General features: G+C 39.6%; 2 protein-coding genes across 5 annotated transcripts; one reads left to right on the top strand and one right to left on the bottom strand.

The window, feature by feature from the left end:
- Window positions 1-703: 703 nt before the first annotated feature.
- neu1 (neuraminidase 1) lies at window positions 704-6,975 on the bottom strand. 2 transcript variants are annotated; one of them, XM_029514317.1, is made up of 7 exons: window positions 6,723-6,975; window positions 6,110-6,299; window positions 5,187-5,449; window positions 3,449-3,631; window positions 2,350-2,569; window positions 1,841-2,066; window positions 704-1,744 (listed from the first exon to the last, which is right to left on the bottom strand). In XM_029514317.1, exons 1-6 carry the CDS (start codon window positions 6,807-6,809, stop codon window positions 1,846-1,848), a joined length of 1,164 nt encoding a protein of 387 aa, XP_029370177.1. In that variant the 5' UTR covers window positions 6,810-6,975; the 3' UTR covers window positions 704-1,744; window positions 1,841-1,845. The 2 variants fall into 2 exon arrangements, with proteins under 2 accessions (XP_029370177.1, XP_029370176.1); XM_029514316.1 differs by having other exon boundaries at window positions 704-2,066.
- Window positions 6,976-8,196: 1,221 nt separating this feature from the next.
- On the top strand, window positions 8,197-14,454 carry tmem268 (transmembrane protein 268). Of its 3 annotated transcripts, none has more exons than XM_029514827.1 (9): window positions 8,197-8,415; window positions 9,851-9,983; window positions 10,272-10,366; window positions 10,504-10,611; window positions 10,990-11,142; window positions 11,237-11,347; window positions 11,556-11,633; window positions 11,848-12,066; window positions 12,234-14,454. In XM_029514827.1, exons 2-9 carry the CDS (start codon window positions 9,872-9,874, stop codon window positions 12,399-12,401), a joined length of 1,044 nt encoding a protein of 347 aa, XP_029370687.1. In that variant the 5' UTR covers window positions 8,197-8,415; window positions 9,851-9,871; the 3' UTR covers window positions 12,402-14,454. The 3 variants fall into 3 exon arrangements, with proteins under 3 accessions (XP_029370687.1, XP_029370689.1, XP_029370690.1); XM_029514829.1 differs by having other exon boundaries at window positions 9,818-9,983; XM_029514830.1 differs by lacking the exon at window positions 8,197-8,415 and adding an exon at window positions 8,426-9,508 and having other exon boundaries at window positions 9,818-9,983.
- The last annotated feature ends 924 nt before the right edge of the window (window positions 14,455-15,378 follow it).

Raw genomic sequence — 15,378 nt, 5'->3', positions numbered from 1 at the left:
GGCAGTTATTGATTTTCTGTAGCTTGGATCAATGACTCACTGCTGGAAACTAACGAAATTTCAGGGTCAGGCATCCAAACTGTGCAGGAGATTTATGCACTGATAAAAAAGGCGACGATGCTCTCAAAGGCCTTGTCATGAAATGTTTTCGTTTAGTTGTTATTGTAATTCAAAGTGCAGAAAAGAGATGCATGCACATTTACAAGGCTACTCGCAGGTGGGTTGTTCCAAGTCAACCTTTGAAAACTTGGCAGTTTGTCAGTGTGTAATGTGTTTTTATGCAATCCCAGACTGACTATGATGTTGAGATCAGGGCTGTGTGGGGGCCAGACCATCTGCTGCAGGACTCCTGATTCACCTTGGCGCTGAAGATGGGTCTTTATGACTGTCCATCATGCTGCAGAGTAAAGACAGCACTGATCACATGGATCCGTGATTCTACAAGAATCTGAACAATCTCTTGCAACAATCAAAAGGTTCATTAGGTTTTTTTTATTGTATGATTTGTTCCAAAATAATAAACCTCATGTAGAAGTGAGTATTTAAAAAAATAAATGTAAACTGTTCTTTACAGGATTTCTTTGACAAGGTCTGTCAGAGAGAAATGCATGGACTTATCTCTGTTACATGGTCAGTACAAATTTGATGGTTGCAAATCTAAGCAAATGTTTTCTTTAACCCTGGTGTAAATCGTCTTTCCTTACTGCTGTCAAAAGGCACTTCACTGGGAGGTATTCTCTTTTCATCTGAACATACAGTTAATGCTCATTACAGTGGTTAGATTTTTTTTTTTCCTTAAGTATCACACAATATTACACAATAAATGAAGCACGATGGAACACCCTGTGTACAATGCTGGTAACATCGCATAATTGGACACATGAATCAAAAATTAAAAACAGCAAAGTGAGTAGAGCAGTGCAAACTGTTTGCACAATAACAGAATGGATTCTGAAGACGCACAAAAAGAACACCACATCATGCACTTACCCCTTCAATCGTACATTCAATCACACCCATACTACTCCTGGATTTTTTTTTATTGCACCTCATGTTTTTCTCAAACCACTCAAGCCGCAGATAGAACAAGTATTCAAATGTAGTATCACACACATAAAAGGCTATTAACATTATTTTGTTTTTTGTAAAGACAGAACATGTTTCAATCATTATCCATTTGAACATTCACATTCTGATCAATCCCTCATAATAATTATAAGCACTGACAAATCTAAGATGTGAAATCCAGCCACCCATGTACACGACTGCATTATCTAAGCAAATGTGAATTATTTCACAGTTGTGCTCTCAGCTGGGTGATTAGTGATGGACCTGGTATGACCTGTACCAGAGATACTTTAAATCTATACTGTATTAACATTGCTTTTCACTTTTCAGATCCCAAAGTTCAAACTGTCTGCCAGTGGTCTGACTTGATACTGGAAACTGATGTCATACTTTGGTGTGATGTAAAGTGATGTCGGATTCAAAACACACAGTATTTGCATGACAGTATGGTCAATGTTGATTGAAAACCATTGCACTTGGTCAATAAAATAATCTTGAACATGTGTTTGAGTTTTTTCCCCCTCCAAAAACCTGTGCATGACAAAAACACAAAATTGTATACAGATTGCTTTGTCATAAGAGTTCATGGGGCCGAGCCAACCATTGCCTCAAAATTAATATCACAAAGTCTGCCTGGAGTCCTGAGAATGGTACCTTTTCCCTTCAGTGTTTGAATCTGGGAGACAAAGATGAGATGGATTTAAAGCAGGAGTCATGCTCAGTTATTTTTCTTTCCTGCCTAATTAACAGAAGAGTTAGTTAGTCTACTCACAAGTTCTAAAAGCCACCATACAGGTGGATCTTGGCAAACGAGACAGTCTCGTCATAGTCTTTGTGGCCCTTTTCATAAATGACAAAGATATACTTCCGGTCTTCAGCTGAACCACTGTCCAGTGACGTCATGCAGGAGTAGCCACTTGGTCCTGCCCATATCTGGACAGCTTTATTCTCCCAAGACGTACCATTGGTTAGCGACCAACGTAAGGTTAGGTTAATTCCTGAGGGGGATAAAGCAGCAGGTTAGTTTCCTCATTAGAGCTGAAAAGACGAGTGGATCAATTCTGTCGATCAACAGTAAGATAACAGATTTTTTTGATCATTTAATTGTATAACACATTGAAAAGGCTCTCAGCAATTACTTTTACTTTTTCAACTACACTTTGCTGATAATAATTCTACGCTTCAATAAAGTTTTGGGGAAAAAAATTCTAACCGTATTTTCACTGGATATTATTCTGGTAAATTTGCTAGTTATTACTACATAGTGTAAGTAGTCCTTACTGTGTTGCTCGTTGGAAGGGTTTGTGAAGTACAGCACTCCATCTTTCTGTAGAGCTCCAGCTGCTATTGCGGGATCCACCAGCGTATAGTCGAAGTACAGATCATCTATTGGCAGCGATAATCCCCCGTCATGGCTGCGCACGACCACACGACACCTGCAGTGATAATTGTTCTGGTTCCGCACATTGATGACGATGCTGCCGTCCATCATCTCAACTGGCTGCAGAGGCATAGAGATAGAGGAAAATGTTTCATTTTGTAGTTTGAGACACTGGCAAGCATTTTTATAGGCCCAAACAGCAGCTAAAATAAAGCTGGTGGTAACAAGAGCCTGCAGAAGAAAATGTGCATCTGTTGGCCTGAAGTCTTAAGCAATGAGAGCAATCTAGGAAGATGCCACACTTTCTTGGTTATTGAACAGTCTTCTACTTAAAATAAGGAAATATATATATTTTGGCTAAGGAATGAAAAAGAAAGAAAAAAAAAAAAACATCTACAAATTGAAAACACAGATGTCCAAATCCCACAAAAAAGATGGATTAATATTTTTCTGTTTCATTTGGAAAGGTTTGGATCAAACATTGTATAATAGCAAAATACTGTTTTATGTTGTATTTTCTTTTAAAAGGGGTGAGAAAGAGTAATATGAAACATTGTTGACGTTGTTAATGAGGTCACCTTGGTTTCACTGCCTGTGAAGGCATCACAGAGCAGCTGAGATAACAGCCAGATGTGTTTAAAAATTATATCAATTGGAAAAAGTAGATTTTTTTTCACCTGGCAACTAGAGGGAAGAAGTGCTTCACATTATGCTGACATGTAAAACCACCAAAATAAAACCTTAATTTCAGAATTCATATTGTTATTCGCACTTTTAGCAGACGCAATGCAACCAGAGTATTCTTCTCTGTGGTTTCAACTGGACTGATGTACTGGATACCTGAGACAGTATGAAGTTTGATCTTTGGTACTGATGTTTTTAAATGCTGTTGTCACAGCAGTTAGTTATCATTTTCAGTTTTCATAAAGTTACATCCACGAGAAGAAATTAAAAGAGGTAATCATTACCATGCAGTTTACTGAACGTTTGGAAACATACCTGGCACTCATCAGGGTTGAAGTCCTGTGGTTTCTTCTTCTGGTTGTAGGGGATGCTTTTCAGCGCTGCACCGTTGTACCATTTACGGCCATGGTCATCACTCAAGATGCAGAAAACGCCATCCCCCTCGATTGTTCCATGACCACAAACCACCAACCTCCCCTTTGCTGGATTATAACGCTTCTGTTGGAGAAAAAAAACCAAAAACAAAACACAGACAGACTCAAACTCACTACAAAGAACATGAAAAAGCAGAAATTGAATTCAAATCTGTAAATTGTGTGTATAATGTAATTAACGGCATATCATGAACAGTGTGTTTTTGCATCATATGCTTTCTTTAAAAATAAACAAACAAAAAAAGGTAAATAATTGGGAAGCACAAACATGCCTCTAACAATTATAACTTATAAAATGAATTATTCTATTCTATTATTCATTATTCTGCTGCTGCTGCTGCATGCTCCAATGTCTGCATTTTTAAACCACATTCAATGTGATTGTTTGAAAAATTAAAGCTCAGCGTCCAATACATTTTAACAGCATGATTCAACAGGTTCACACGAGGAGACTGTTTTCACATACATAAAAGGCGCAGAACATTAAAAATATCAAAAGTAGAATTCGTCATTTTGCAAAGTGAAGTGTTATTTTTCAATATATTGATTACTGATTATATAACTAAATGCAAGCAGTATTTTAATACTGCAGTCCCTAAAAGTAGAATAATTGGTTTAATCATCATCAGCACATCCCATTTTATTATCAAGTGGTCATATAGTTTGGATGTTAAATTTTAACACCGTTTATAATGACACTTAGACACTTAGTCAGCAAATGTGCTGAAAAAGAGGCAAGAAGCGATAGTCTACTGAGACATAGTGTGACAATTCCTATCATCAGTGACTTAGTGTTAGGTATATTCACATTATACCCAACATTCGGTTTCTTAATATTATTTTTTAATTTTAATGAAAGATAAAGTAAAGAAAATTGTATTTGAGTAAATGCATCTAGTTACTTTCCACTGCTGGAAAGAAAAACTGCCAGCTTCCAGGACATAAATGCTTACTGTGTTCCTGTTTCAATGTTTTGGTGTTGGGCTGCTCTTCCTCATTGTGGAAACAGTTTGTCTGACATGAGCATATTAAGTTCCTACATTGCTTAATTCGATACATCGATTTGTGTTCGTTTGTGTTTTTAGAGTTCAGAAATGCGGAAAAGACTGTAAACTCAGCTTTTTAGGCGGATTTGGTATTTTTGTTTAACTCACTTTAATCTGTAATACTGCGTGCATTTAAAGGAGAACATGTGGCAAACTTTGTAAAGTCAGGGGGGAAAAAAGGTAGTTTTCACTTCTTACTCTGCAGAGTGTCAGGTTGTGCATTCCATGCACTTCCTCTTTTCATAAAGAATTCAGTTCGGACCGCTCAAACTCAAACACGTTATTATGTCCATTGCTGTCCAGAGCACATTGTGTGTGTAAACTGTTTTGGGGTTTTTTGTTTGTTTTTTTTTTAGAAATTGAGGACAATTTGCAGGGAGCTGACATGAGTTAACGTGTACTTTATGCCTCATTGCTTTCTAAATCAGTTTGTGTTTTTATTCTTAAATCTCCGTGTAACAACTGTCACCTGAATGTCCAGAGCACAATGCATGCAGGTCATTTAGCTTAAATTTTAACTGACTTTACAGCTGCTTTACAGCTCAGTCACAACCATCATTATCTTCCTCTAACCTGGATGCCGAAGCCCGGACCAGCAGCAAAGTTCTTCGACCCAAGCTGCTCTGAGAGGTTTCTGGGCTTGCTCCAGCTAAGGCCATCGTCCAAACTCTCCACCATCATTGTGCTGGATGGGCTGCAGAGGTAGAGGTGGAAGCACACACTGTAGATCAGGATCACCGATCCCACCTCCTCGTCCACCACCACAGAGCCCAGGCTCAGGCCGTCCGGGTGTGTCCCATCGTCAACAATAAATGAGGTCGGGGACCATGTGGCACCTGGAGGGATGAAGGAGATCAACAGTCATATTTTTATACCGGGTGAAATAATTCAACTTTTTCTTCATCACACAGCCTGCTCATTAGGCTTTTTACAGTTATTGGTTATGAGACCTTTCCCCTTTTTGTGTTTCCATTTTTGTTATAAGATGCTGTTTCAAGCCAATTTTGATACAGCAGTTCATGTAACTATATTTAGAGTGCAGAAAACCAAACTTATTGGAGGAAGGGGAATGGTTTGGGGACGATCCCACGAACATCTGGGGCAGATCCAAATTATTTATACAGTCTGGTGTATACTGGAGGAATTGGACAGAGGGCCATGCTCTCTGAATGACTTTTTCTCTTAAGTTGAAATTCTGCTAATTTTGTCAGATGGCTACTTACTTTACACAATAATACAAAAACCCCAGCAAACTAATTGGGTTTGTGACTAGAAAAACAGCTATTTGAAATGTGTTGTTTAGTCACCTTAATAGTTGTAATGGTATTTTCTGAATTACAATTTCAGTTACGTTTTAAAAAGCAACAAGGAAACAATTAAAAACCAATTTTTTTATAATGTGCTAAACAGGTGACAGGTGTGTGTATCTGTAGCCCGTGTTTTGTGGCTATAGCTAAGTGTTTCTGAATGCATGGCTGCTTGGGTGGTCAACCTACCTTTGTCTGTGGACCGCCGGATGGCAATGAACTTTGCACCAACGTCGCTGGATGAGTGTTTCCTGGCCTCGGCGAAGGCCAGTAGGTTTCCCTTGGCTGTGAAGGTGAGCAGCGGGATCCTGTAGGTGTTGACTTCCCCCTGGGCTCCACTTACCCACAGCAGCTGCTCATCATACACCAGGGGGTCAATCTGCACGTAAGGCCAGAGAAATCAAGCTGACCGAGGGAAAGACTGCTACTACTACTTTGAATTCAGGACGTTAGCAGATAAGAGAATTTATCAGATCTAAAACACAAGTTTGTAAAAGCTTAGTTTTAGTTAGAATAAAAGTGTATACAGTGTATAAAACCAAATTCATCACTGAAAAGAAACAGAAGAAAAAAAACAAATCTCAATCAAAACATCAATTTCGTAAATACTTCATTTACTACACTACAGGAACACATTTAAAGCATCTTAACTTTACTGGAGCTTGTTTCTTTTAATGCAAATACGATGCAAATGTGAAACTACACGTCAATGGGAAGCCGGGTGACAAACATCACTTATCTATTGTGTTGCAGATGAGTTTGTTTTTGTCATATCTTTGGAGGAAATAACATCTAAAAGTACCTCTCCGGGGCTGATGGCATAAACACCGAGAGAAAACATGGCAGAGAGAAGGAACGACAACACAGCGACCCATTTTCTTTCGTCCATGTTTGGTCCAAATCCGGAAACGTCCTTCTTTCCTTTCTGTCTTTACCCCAAGAGACCGACGAAGAGACAGCTTTCAAAATAAACCAACAAAGACACACACACAGAAGGAGTTTAAGGAGGAAATAGTCTCCTCTGGTCCGGCACGCCGCAGTTTCCTTGTCGGGTCATGTGACCAAGCTGGAGGTCACGTGGCTTCAGCCGTCACCAAAATAAAAGCGGAAACGAAAAAAAAAAGATACGACTTTAAAATGTGTTTTCTGAAATTTATAACATTATTTTCAAATAATTATTGCAATCAAAAATGTTAATATATATGGCAATGTAACAAATACGAAATTAATTACATTATTAAATAGATTAAAGATTTCCATCTTTAGAAAAAAAAAAAAACCTAACAAAGTTAGAGAACAAGAAAAGAAAACCACACAAAACGAAATAGGAATAGTCTTATTTAAAAGCAGTAAATCTTCCACAGACGATTAAAATAATCTTTTTAAAAATCATCTATATCAGTTTTATTTTTTCCTTTACCCTATCTGTCTATGAAAATTTAAAATGATCTATTGGTTTATCTTCTAAATAATATTTTACATCTCATTTATTTATTTGTAATCTTCTAATACAACAAAATATCTAAATACAATCCTTGAACTTATTGCTCAGTTACAGTGTAATTTATTATAGGAGCATGCACAATAATGCACAGTAGTGATGGAGGCTGACAGAACTTCATAAAATGTAGATTATATTAATAATTTTAGATTATTATTTATCAATAAATGTCTGATCGTGATCATTTTCCTCATTTACCCTAAGGGCATTACTCTAAACCCCTTAACACCTAATTTTAACCACATGGGGGCAGAAGTTTCATAAAATATCAACCACCCACGTTTTTACAGCTCCGAGTTTAAAATCATCCTACGAGGCACTTTGATGAAAATTAAATACCATCTACTGAGAAATTTGAATGGCATTTAAGATTTAAACATTTTTTTTTATTTATATTTAATTTCTACCAAAATTAAATAAAGCAGCAAAAGGCAAAAAAGGAGATCTCACAAAGTCCAAACTCATCTGTAAGAAGATCTAATCAAAAAACAATTAAATGTGCTCTAAATATATACACCTAATATCAATGGAAGAAAGAAACATGGCCTCATAGATACGATAATGTATGAGTTTTTATTGATTTTTTTTATCCAGAGTTGTCCTTGGACTTAAGGAGTGATGCCATGATGCCAAAGAAAACAGTCACTGTCAAAAAAATAACTTATATATATACAGAGAGAGAGAGAGAGAGAGAGAGAGAGAGAGAACCATGAACCACATTCCTGCAGTCATGAGGCCAAGCTGATCTGAGTCACAAGCTTCAAGAGAGGGAGCGAAAGAGTGCTAGAGAGAGAAAGAGAGAAGCAGGAAATAAACTCATTTGGTTGTGAAAGTAACATACGCCACAGTCCGTTGAAACTACAAGAGGTGGACGGATGATGTTTTCAAGGAAACTACAGTTTTTGTAGAAATGTTCCCTGAAAGCAACAAGGACAGAGAGGAAAATACAGCCATCACAGCTTTGATTACATGATGGATTTCATCTGAACTGCGGGTAGGATGAGTTTAAATCACTTAAAATGTGTGTTTGGATAAGTGTTTACTTATAATATTCTGGTTCTGGGCTTCAGTGACTTGAATGTGAATCAATAGAGAGAAATGTAAAGCAATTCATCTCTACATATGAAAAGTAACTTGGAGGCTTTCTCTTTTCTGCATACGTCCAATGATCATTTAAAATTGATGAATTATTTAAACTTATTTAAACTTTATTAAAAGTTTAAACTTTTATTTAAACTTTTTTGAAAGAAATAAAAGTAAATGTCATCAACAAAATTTATCAAAGTCAAGTCAAAGTTACATTCAGGGTGATCTTGACAAATTTGGGTTCAGCGGAACGACACAGAAACAGATAACAGATCCAGTTTAAAAATAAACAGTTTGTGGCTTGCTTTAGTAATAATCACACTTGCTTTGCTGTTTCCTCTATACGGCAGAAAAACCCTTATGCTGCAGCTTCTACTTGTTGAGCTTGCTGTGTAAGCAGGCGGTGATGAACAGATCCAGGGTTTGATAGAGGTTAATTACAGGAAAGGAAGTGAGAACGAAAGCAGATGAAAGAAGAGAGGGGGTCTTGTGTATTTAGACAGAGAGAGGAGAGAACGACATTAAGGGGGTAAACTGACATCGAGGCTGAAGCAACGAATTTCACACCTCAGTGCTAAAATGTGGCTCAGTCACAGGCAGGCAGGCGAGATGGGAGATGGGGGGACGTGCAGGGAGGTGGACTGACCAACAACTCTACTCCTTTGAAATGAATCCAATAAGGTGGCCTCATAATGAAACAGCTGCACTATTACTTCGTCATTGCAGCCCTGAAAGCAGAAGTCATCTGGTTTCCTGCGAGTTTTGGGACTTCTATAACCAATTACCCACGTGGGCATGCTTATCTGAGATAAAGGCTGGTGCTTTTTGGAAGGGAGTGGGAGATTATACTCATCTGGAACAGATGTTCTCCTTTCTCAACTGTGGCATTTTTCTTTAGAGCAACAGTTCACAACTGTCTGGTATGTTTTCACAGTCAACTTCATCAGCAACAGCTGCCGCTTTCTGAACATAAACAATATTTGAACTCAACATAATCTTTAGTAAGTTCATCCAAACTCTTACTTAGCCTCCTGCATCAGCCAGTCACATGAAGTTAACCTTAACATCAGCTGTTTTTAACCCATACAGCCTTGAATATATGACACGACTACTCATTAATTAGTAACTTGTGACCATTGTTTCTATTGTAACTTCAGTCATTTCAAAGTGATGCATGACTGCTGTCACATGCCACTCTGAGTTTTCAAATATGGTGAAATTATGAAGTGATGTCGTTCAGCCTATTTCCAAACTTTCCCAGTTTACCATCTACCAATATTTACTTTATCTCCAAACCATTTTTTTCTCAGGGTGGTATAACATGATAAAGTTTCCTCTTTAAGGATCTATCATTCGGTGAAACTATGGCGGACAAAAATGGAGTTCATCATATCGTGGAGAGTGAGGTGGATGTCCAAGTCACACAAACAACAGCTCAACCACACGACACCAACAACAGACCCAGCTGGTCGAACGGTAATATCTTATTTATTTCTTTTTATTTTGGTAGACCATATAACCATACTGTTGAGGTCACTGCCCCACCTGGGGGAGAACAGTTCAGGTCTCACTCCTCTTGTTTTTGATTTGTTCTGGATTTTAAAATAAGGACGGATCATCACCGTGCGTGAAGCGTAACGTCACGCTCACATGCTTCACTATCATTAAACAGACATGTAGAGACATGTAGATTTCTGTGATGATCCCATCGTGGCCTGCTCTTCTTTTTGCCTTAAACAAACACTGCTGCTTGTTCATTCTCAGGTCAGGTTGTTGTGTCAGTGCGGAGCTCTTCAGCATTAAACCCCACTTTTGATCTGTCGCTTTGTCGTGCCAAATTGGAGAACGACGGCTTCCGGGTCAGCAGACACAAGCGCACAACAAATAATACAATAATGACACAATATGAGTCAAATTTCGAACCACAGAATTGCATCACACCCTGAAGTTATTTGTTGTTATCTTTTTCGTTCTTTTTTTTTTTAAATCGGTTTAGATTCCAGTTGCAGATATGGAGGCTCCACTGGAAACAGCTCTGGATGTCCCTTCAGTCAGGAGATACATGGTTTTTAATTCAGCCCTCTTCCACTTTGTAATGGCACCGGTAAGGATTTCCAGCTCTGTCTTATCTTTGTCTCTTTAAAGTGAGTTAGCAATATTTCCATAAAATGCAAGAGATATTTCAAAAAAGGATATCCAGCCTTTTATTGCGAATCTTTTGTCAATCCCCAACCTGCTGCAATTTCCATGATGAGAGCTCAGGGGAGCCTTTCTTCCTTTCCTTTCATGTCTTTAGGTTAGAAATGTGAAGCCTTCATCGTTCATAAAAAGTTACAGCAGAAAGAACCTGTGAAGCTCTGCCTTTACTCTGTATTGATCAGGCAGATCTTCTCTTTTCAGCTTTAATGGCAGCTGGCAGCAGAGTATTTGGTGTTTTTGGTGTCGTAGTTCAGGCTGACAGCCGCTGCCCTCCTTCAACCAGGTGCTGTATGTGGTGCTGTGGTGTGCTGTGTTCTCCACGCTCCACCTTTACATCACTGTCAGTGACTACTGGGTCCTCTGTCTCTCTGTCAGCTTGATCTCCATCTTCCTCACCACCACCATCATCTTCATCCTCCACCACAGTAACGGGGAGGTAAATGGGATTTGCATTCTCAAACTAGAACAAATAGAAAGTTTTAAGCGTTTGAGTGCGAAATATCTGATTCTCAAACGTCTTCCTGTGTCAGATCAACATGAACTCAGACGTCCGGTTGATCCAGGTGAATGAGAGGATGGTGAAACACAAGCTGCTGGTGGCCGTAGCCGACTGGGTGCAGAACTGTGCTGGAAACATGCAGGTAGGTTGTTATGATGGACGATTTTGCAGTTAATCATCACGCAAACTCAGATCTACCTTTCCTTTGTGGGTACAGCTTCACTTCATAGATGTACCCTCAACATGTATCTGATATGAGGAATAGCTTTATTTTACTTGCTGTTATTTATTACAGATATCGATAGTTTCACTTTGACACACTTCTCACACTGTGTTGTGTCTCTTTGCAGTTGTACTTTGTGTACTGGGACATGTCCCCCTGTCTGAGGGCGCTGACTGAAACTTTAGAAGAGGTGAATGACACCCAGGTGAGCGACTCGAGGAGGCCTACATCTGTCGCCCAGTTTGTTCTGGGTGACAGATATCGATTTTTCTTATGTTACCACATTACTCCTCTCTGGCAATCAAAAGAAACACAATTCTAGACGTTTTACTTCTGGACTTTGGCCAAACCAAATTTTCAACCTTTTGCATGACATTACACAAGTTTTAGTGATCCAGTAAATGTCACATTTTCACCAGAACAAACTTAAGAGGAAACTGTCCCATCTCGTCCTCGTGAGCGAGTTCACGCCTGCTGACCCAGAGGTCGGCGGCTCAGATGGGGAGCACGACTCAGACGAACAGACGCCTCTGCTCCAACATGAGGATGCAGGCTGCCCTGCTGCGTCAAGCCGGAGGGGCGGTGCCAAAGTCACTACCAACTACAGCCTCATCCCGAATGCATCGTTACCTGCTCAGGTAAAACGAACACCATCAAGCACATAACATTTCATTTAACTGATATTCACTGATTTTCTTATTTTGCTGCTGTGGTGTTAGGTAACTCAGCATTTTGAGGAATAGCCGAGATTATATTTAGGCAGTTCCTCATACTATCAATCTCTTCCTGTGCCCTCTTCCTGCAGACTAGAGCCTACCAGCTTCTGATGACATACAGTGCAGCCTATGTGAAGCTGCTGGTGTCTGAGAGGCTGTCAGGACCTTCGAATCACCGGCTACGTTCCCGGAGGAATCACTGCACCGCCGCCCCTCTGTGCCTCTGCCAATACATCAAGAAGAAGATCCTCCGGTGACAGAGCCAACTGACGGCAGACCAGAAAACTGCTACGTGGAGCTTGTGGTCTGCTTTGATTTTCGGTGACACTTCTGCTTTCTACTTGGACTCTTGAACAGACAAACTGACATGTGGGAGCATTTTCTCCTCAGCAAACATGGCTTAAAGACACTCACGCCAGTTTGGAGGTTTACAATCACAAGTCCTCGGTTTCAAAGCTGGTTTCTCCGACCTGTGGGCCACTGCTGCTGTTTTCATGCACACTCTGTGTTTGCCCATCTGCACCCTGCCAGAACGCAAGCTCATCCAGCTGCTGTCAAACAACATTTGCACTCATGTATACATAACAATCGAGGTACTAGATACTACTGTTCAAATTATTTGCACAAAAAATAAATAGATTCAAATGATTTGCAGCTGATTCAAATGATTTGCAGCTGAGTTGAAGGAGTGGTGGACAGGAAAAAAAAAATCACAGGTTTTTCACAAAATCTCATATTACAGAGTTTTAATATTTTAATACAAGACTTTTCTCTGTAATGCCAGAATTAGTAGAATTACTTTTTGACAGGAGGTTCGGGCCCGCAATGCAGGTGTGTAATGATGCTGAAACGGGGGCTTAACATGAATCATTGGTTTTAGTTTCCTGGCTCTATTATCTCACAACTCAGCAGAAAGGCAAATTAATCGTGCGTGTTTTGTTTTCACAATTTCACACCTTTGGTTTGCACGTGTGTAGGTGGATTAGTGTTTATGCGGGAGGCTGCCTTCAGCCCCCGAGCCTTCCCTGGTATCACCAGCAATCGGTCGTCAGTCCTGATGCTGCGGCTTAGATGACAGCCCAGCGAGGGAGCTGCAGGATGACACAAGCACACACAGCGAGAGGGCGAGCACGGCCGACCTGGGGGAAGCTGGGACTGAGTGATGGAGGAGAGAGGCGTGCAGTGTGAGGCCAAGTTAAATGATCTCAGAGACGCTGGTTCTCCTCAGGAGACTAAACGGCCATCTGTGATCCTGCACACACAGGCTGGCTCCGCTCCCACCTTTAGTATCTCCCTGCTACCTCTTTTCCATTGGCCTGGTTGTTTGGGTTCATATATCACCGACATTAGTTCATTTATAACGAGGTGACAACAGTGTGTTTACATGCACAATGATGTCTCGGCGTTGGCGTCTGCAGCTCATCACCAGTGATGAAAAACAAGCAGAGAAACAGATTTTAAGGTCTAAATTGTTGAGTTAAACTTTTTCCTGAAAGCAAGTTGATCATCATTATATTAATAACCATTATATTTACTTGAAAGATATCTTTCTTTTTTTGTGGAAACAGAGCTCTTTGGTCAGCCATGCTCGCAGCTCATAGACGCTTGAGCCCAAAATTAACATCTAACACTCACGACAAAGCTAGTTAAATGGACAATACCACTAAATTTGGTTTTGATTCAACATAAAGAGGGACAGCATCAAAATCAAAGCGTTTTATTTTTAAAAGCCACTAATGTGCTGTCACAGGGAAATATGTCATTATACCCGAGGTCAATTTTAACATATCTTAATTATCACTAAGTAACTGTTTATTATTTTTAGTGAATCCCTTAACCACATACAAATTTAAGCAAAAGCCAGTTTTCTACGGGAAATGACAAATGTCCATCCTTCAAAATGAAAATATTCATTATAATATATTCAACTGTTATCAAGCTTTTTAGTTTAAACCGCAAATCTCAAGCTCGGCCAGTTTTGAACTAAACTTGAGATATATTTCTCAAATGATTGACTGCTAATATTAGAAAAATGGTGAAAGTGCTTTTCCCAAGTTGCAATTTAACTGTCTTTTATCAGAAAACACAACAAGCCGATGCCTTCATTTCACCGGTTTGACCCAAATATATGCTGATGCATCACTGGCTCAGGATCCCTGAAGTCAGTGGGTCCAACCTCTGCGGACTATCAATGTCTGCAGAAAATATCGTGGCAATGTGTCCAATAGTTCAACATTAATAAAGAATCAAGCAATGATGACTTGCCTGTAGCTATGCCGCTAGGAGGGCAAAAAAAAAATAAAAAAAAAAGATATTGGAAGGGGATATAAAATGTTATGTAACAGAATGGTTTGATTTAGGTTTACTGTATTAATAAGCTTCCCAGACAGGAGGGCGTCATCATCTTTAATTGACTTGGTTGATGCACAAAAACAATTTGCACCACAGTGGTGAATAATGAGCTGCTGTGAAACACAATCCTGAAAGGCCTCCTGTGATCACAACACAACATAGTGACAGATACTGCAGCTCATGTTCTAACAGGGAGAGAGGAAAGGAGATGGAGTGGGAGAAAACCGGGGCAACTATAAATAGCAGCTCAGTGATGAGGGGAGAGAGGAGAGGCCACGGAGAGACTGCGAGGATGGATAGAATAGATGAACAGATCCAAAGACTGAGACGCCACCTTCTCCACCACGTCGTTCACAACCCAAAATGATTCTTTATTCTTTACACTCAAACAACTGAAGTCAGAAACAACCAATGCATTGAGCAACACAGCCATGAACATAATTAGAATAATAAACCTAAAGAGAAGCACATGTGCACGGGTAAGGTTTTAAGTTTTGGCTCTTTGAACAAGCAACCTGCAGCATTTTACTGTACAAGCTCTACAAAAGAAAAGAAAAAGGAGGAAAATACATCCCAGCTGTGAAGGAAACAGCTACAGTTGTTCTTGCTGAACACAGAGGAGACACAGGGAGATGTGGCCGAGTGCCAAAGAAAGTAGATATGCTGGGAGTGACACTAGTCAGTAGAAACAGCCTTCTACACAATAATACTAAACACCACTGTGCTGCATTAACTTCTCTAACAATCAAATACAAAGCAGTCAGGGCCTGTATTTATTAATCTGCTCAGCAGGACATTGTGTCGAAAGATCCTGCACTTAAACTCCTGATCACAAAGTAGTAGTTAGACATTTTGGGAAATGTGCTCATTTGCTTTTTTGCC

Source organism: Echeneis naucrates, chromosome 11, assembly GCF_900963305.1.
Source record: "Echeneis naucrates chromosome 11, fEcheNa1.1, whole genome shotgun sequence".
In the NCBI taxonomy this organism is placed as follows: domain Eukaryota; kingdom Metazoa; phylum Chordata; class Actinopteri; order Carangiformes; family Echeneidae; genus Echeneis; species Echeneis naucrates.
This window is presented reverse-complemented; position numbering and strand designations above follow the sequence as displayed.

Bases quoted from the DNA above. Each gene is read 5' to 3' on its own strand.
- neu1 (XM_029514316.1), bottom strand. From the start codon at position 6,809: ATGGACGAAAGAAAATGGGTCGCTGTGTTGTCGTTCCTTCTCTCTGCC. The intron at 6,300-6,722 runs GTACTTTTAGAT...CCTTACGTGCAG, and splicing joins ATGCCATCAGCCCCGGAGAG to ATTGACCCCCTGGTGTATGA. The intron at 2,570-3,448 runs GTATGTTTCCAA...ATGCCTCTGCAG, and splicing joins TCAACCCTGATGAGTGCCAG to CCAGTTGAGATGATGGACGG.
- tmem268 (XM_029514827.1), top strand. From the start codon at position 9,872: ATGGCGGACAAAAATGGAGTTCATCATATCGTGGAGAGTGAGGTGGAT. The intron at 10,367-10,503 runs GTCAGCAGACAC...AAATCGGTTTAG, and splicing joins TGGAGAACGACGGCTTCCGG to ATTCCAGTTGCAGATATGGA. The intron at 12,067-12,233 runs GTAAAACGAACA...CTCTTCCTGCAG, and splicing joins ATGCATCGTTACCTGCTCAG to ACTAGAGCCTACCAGCTTCT.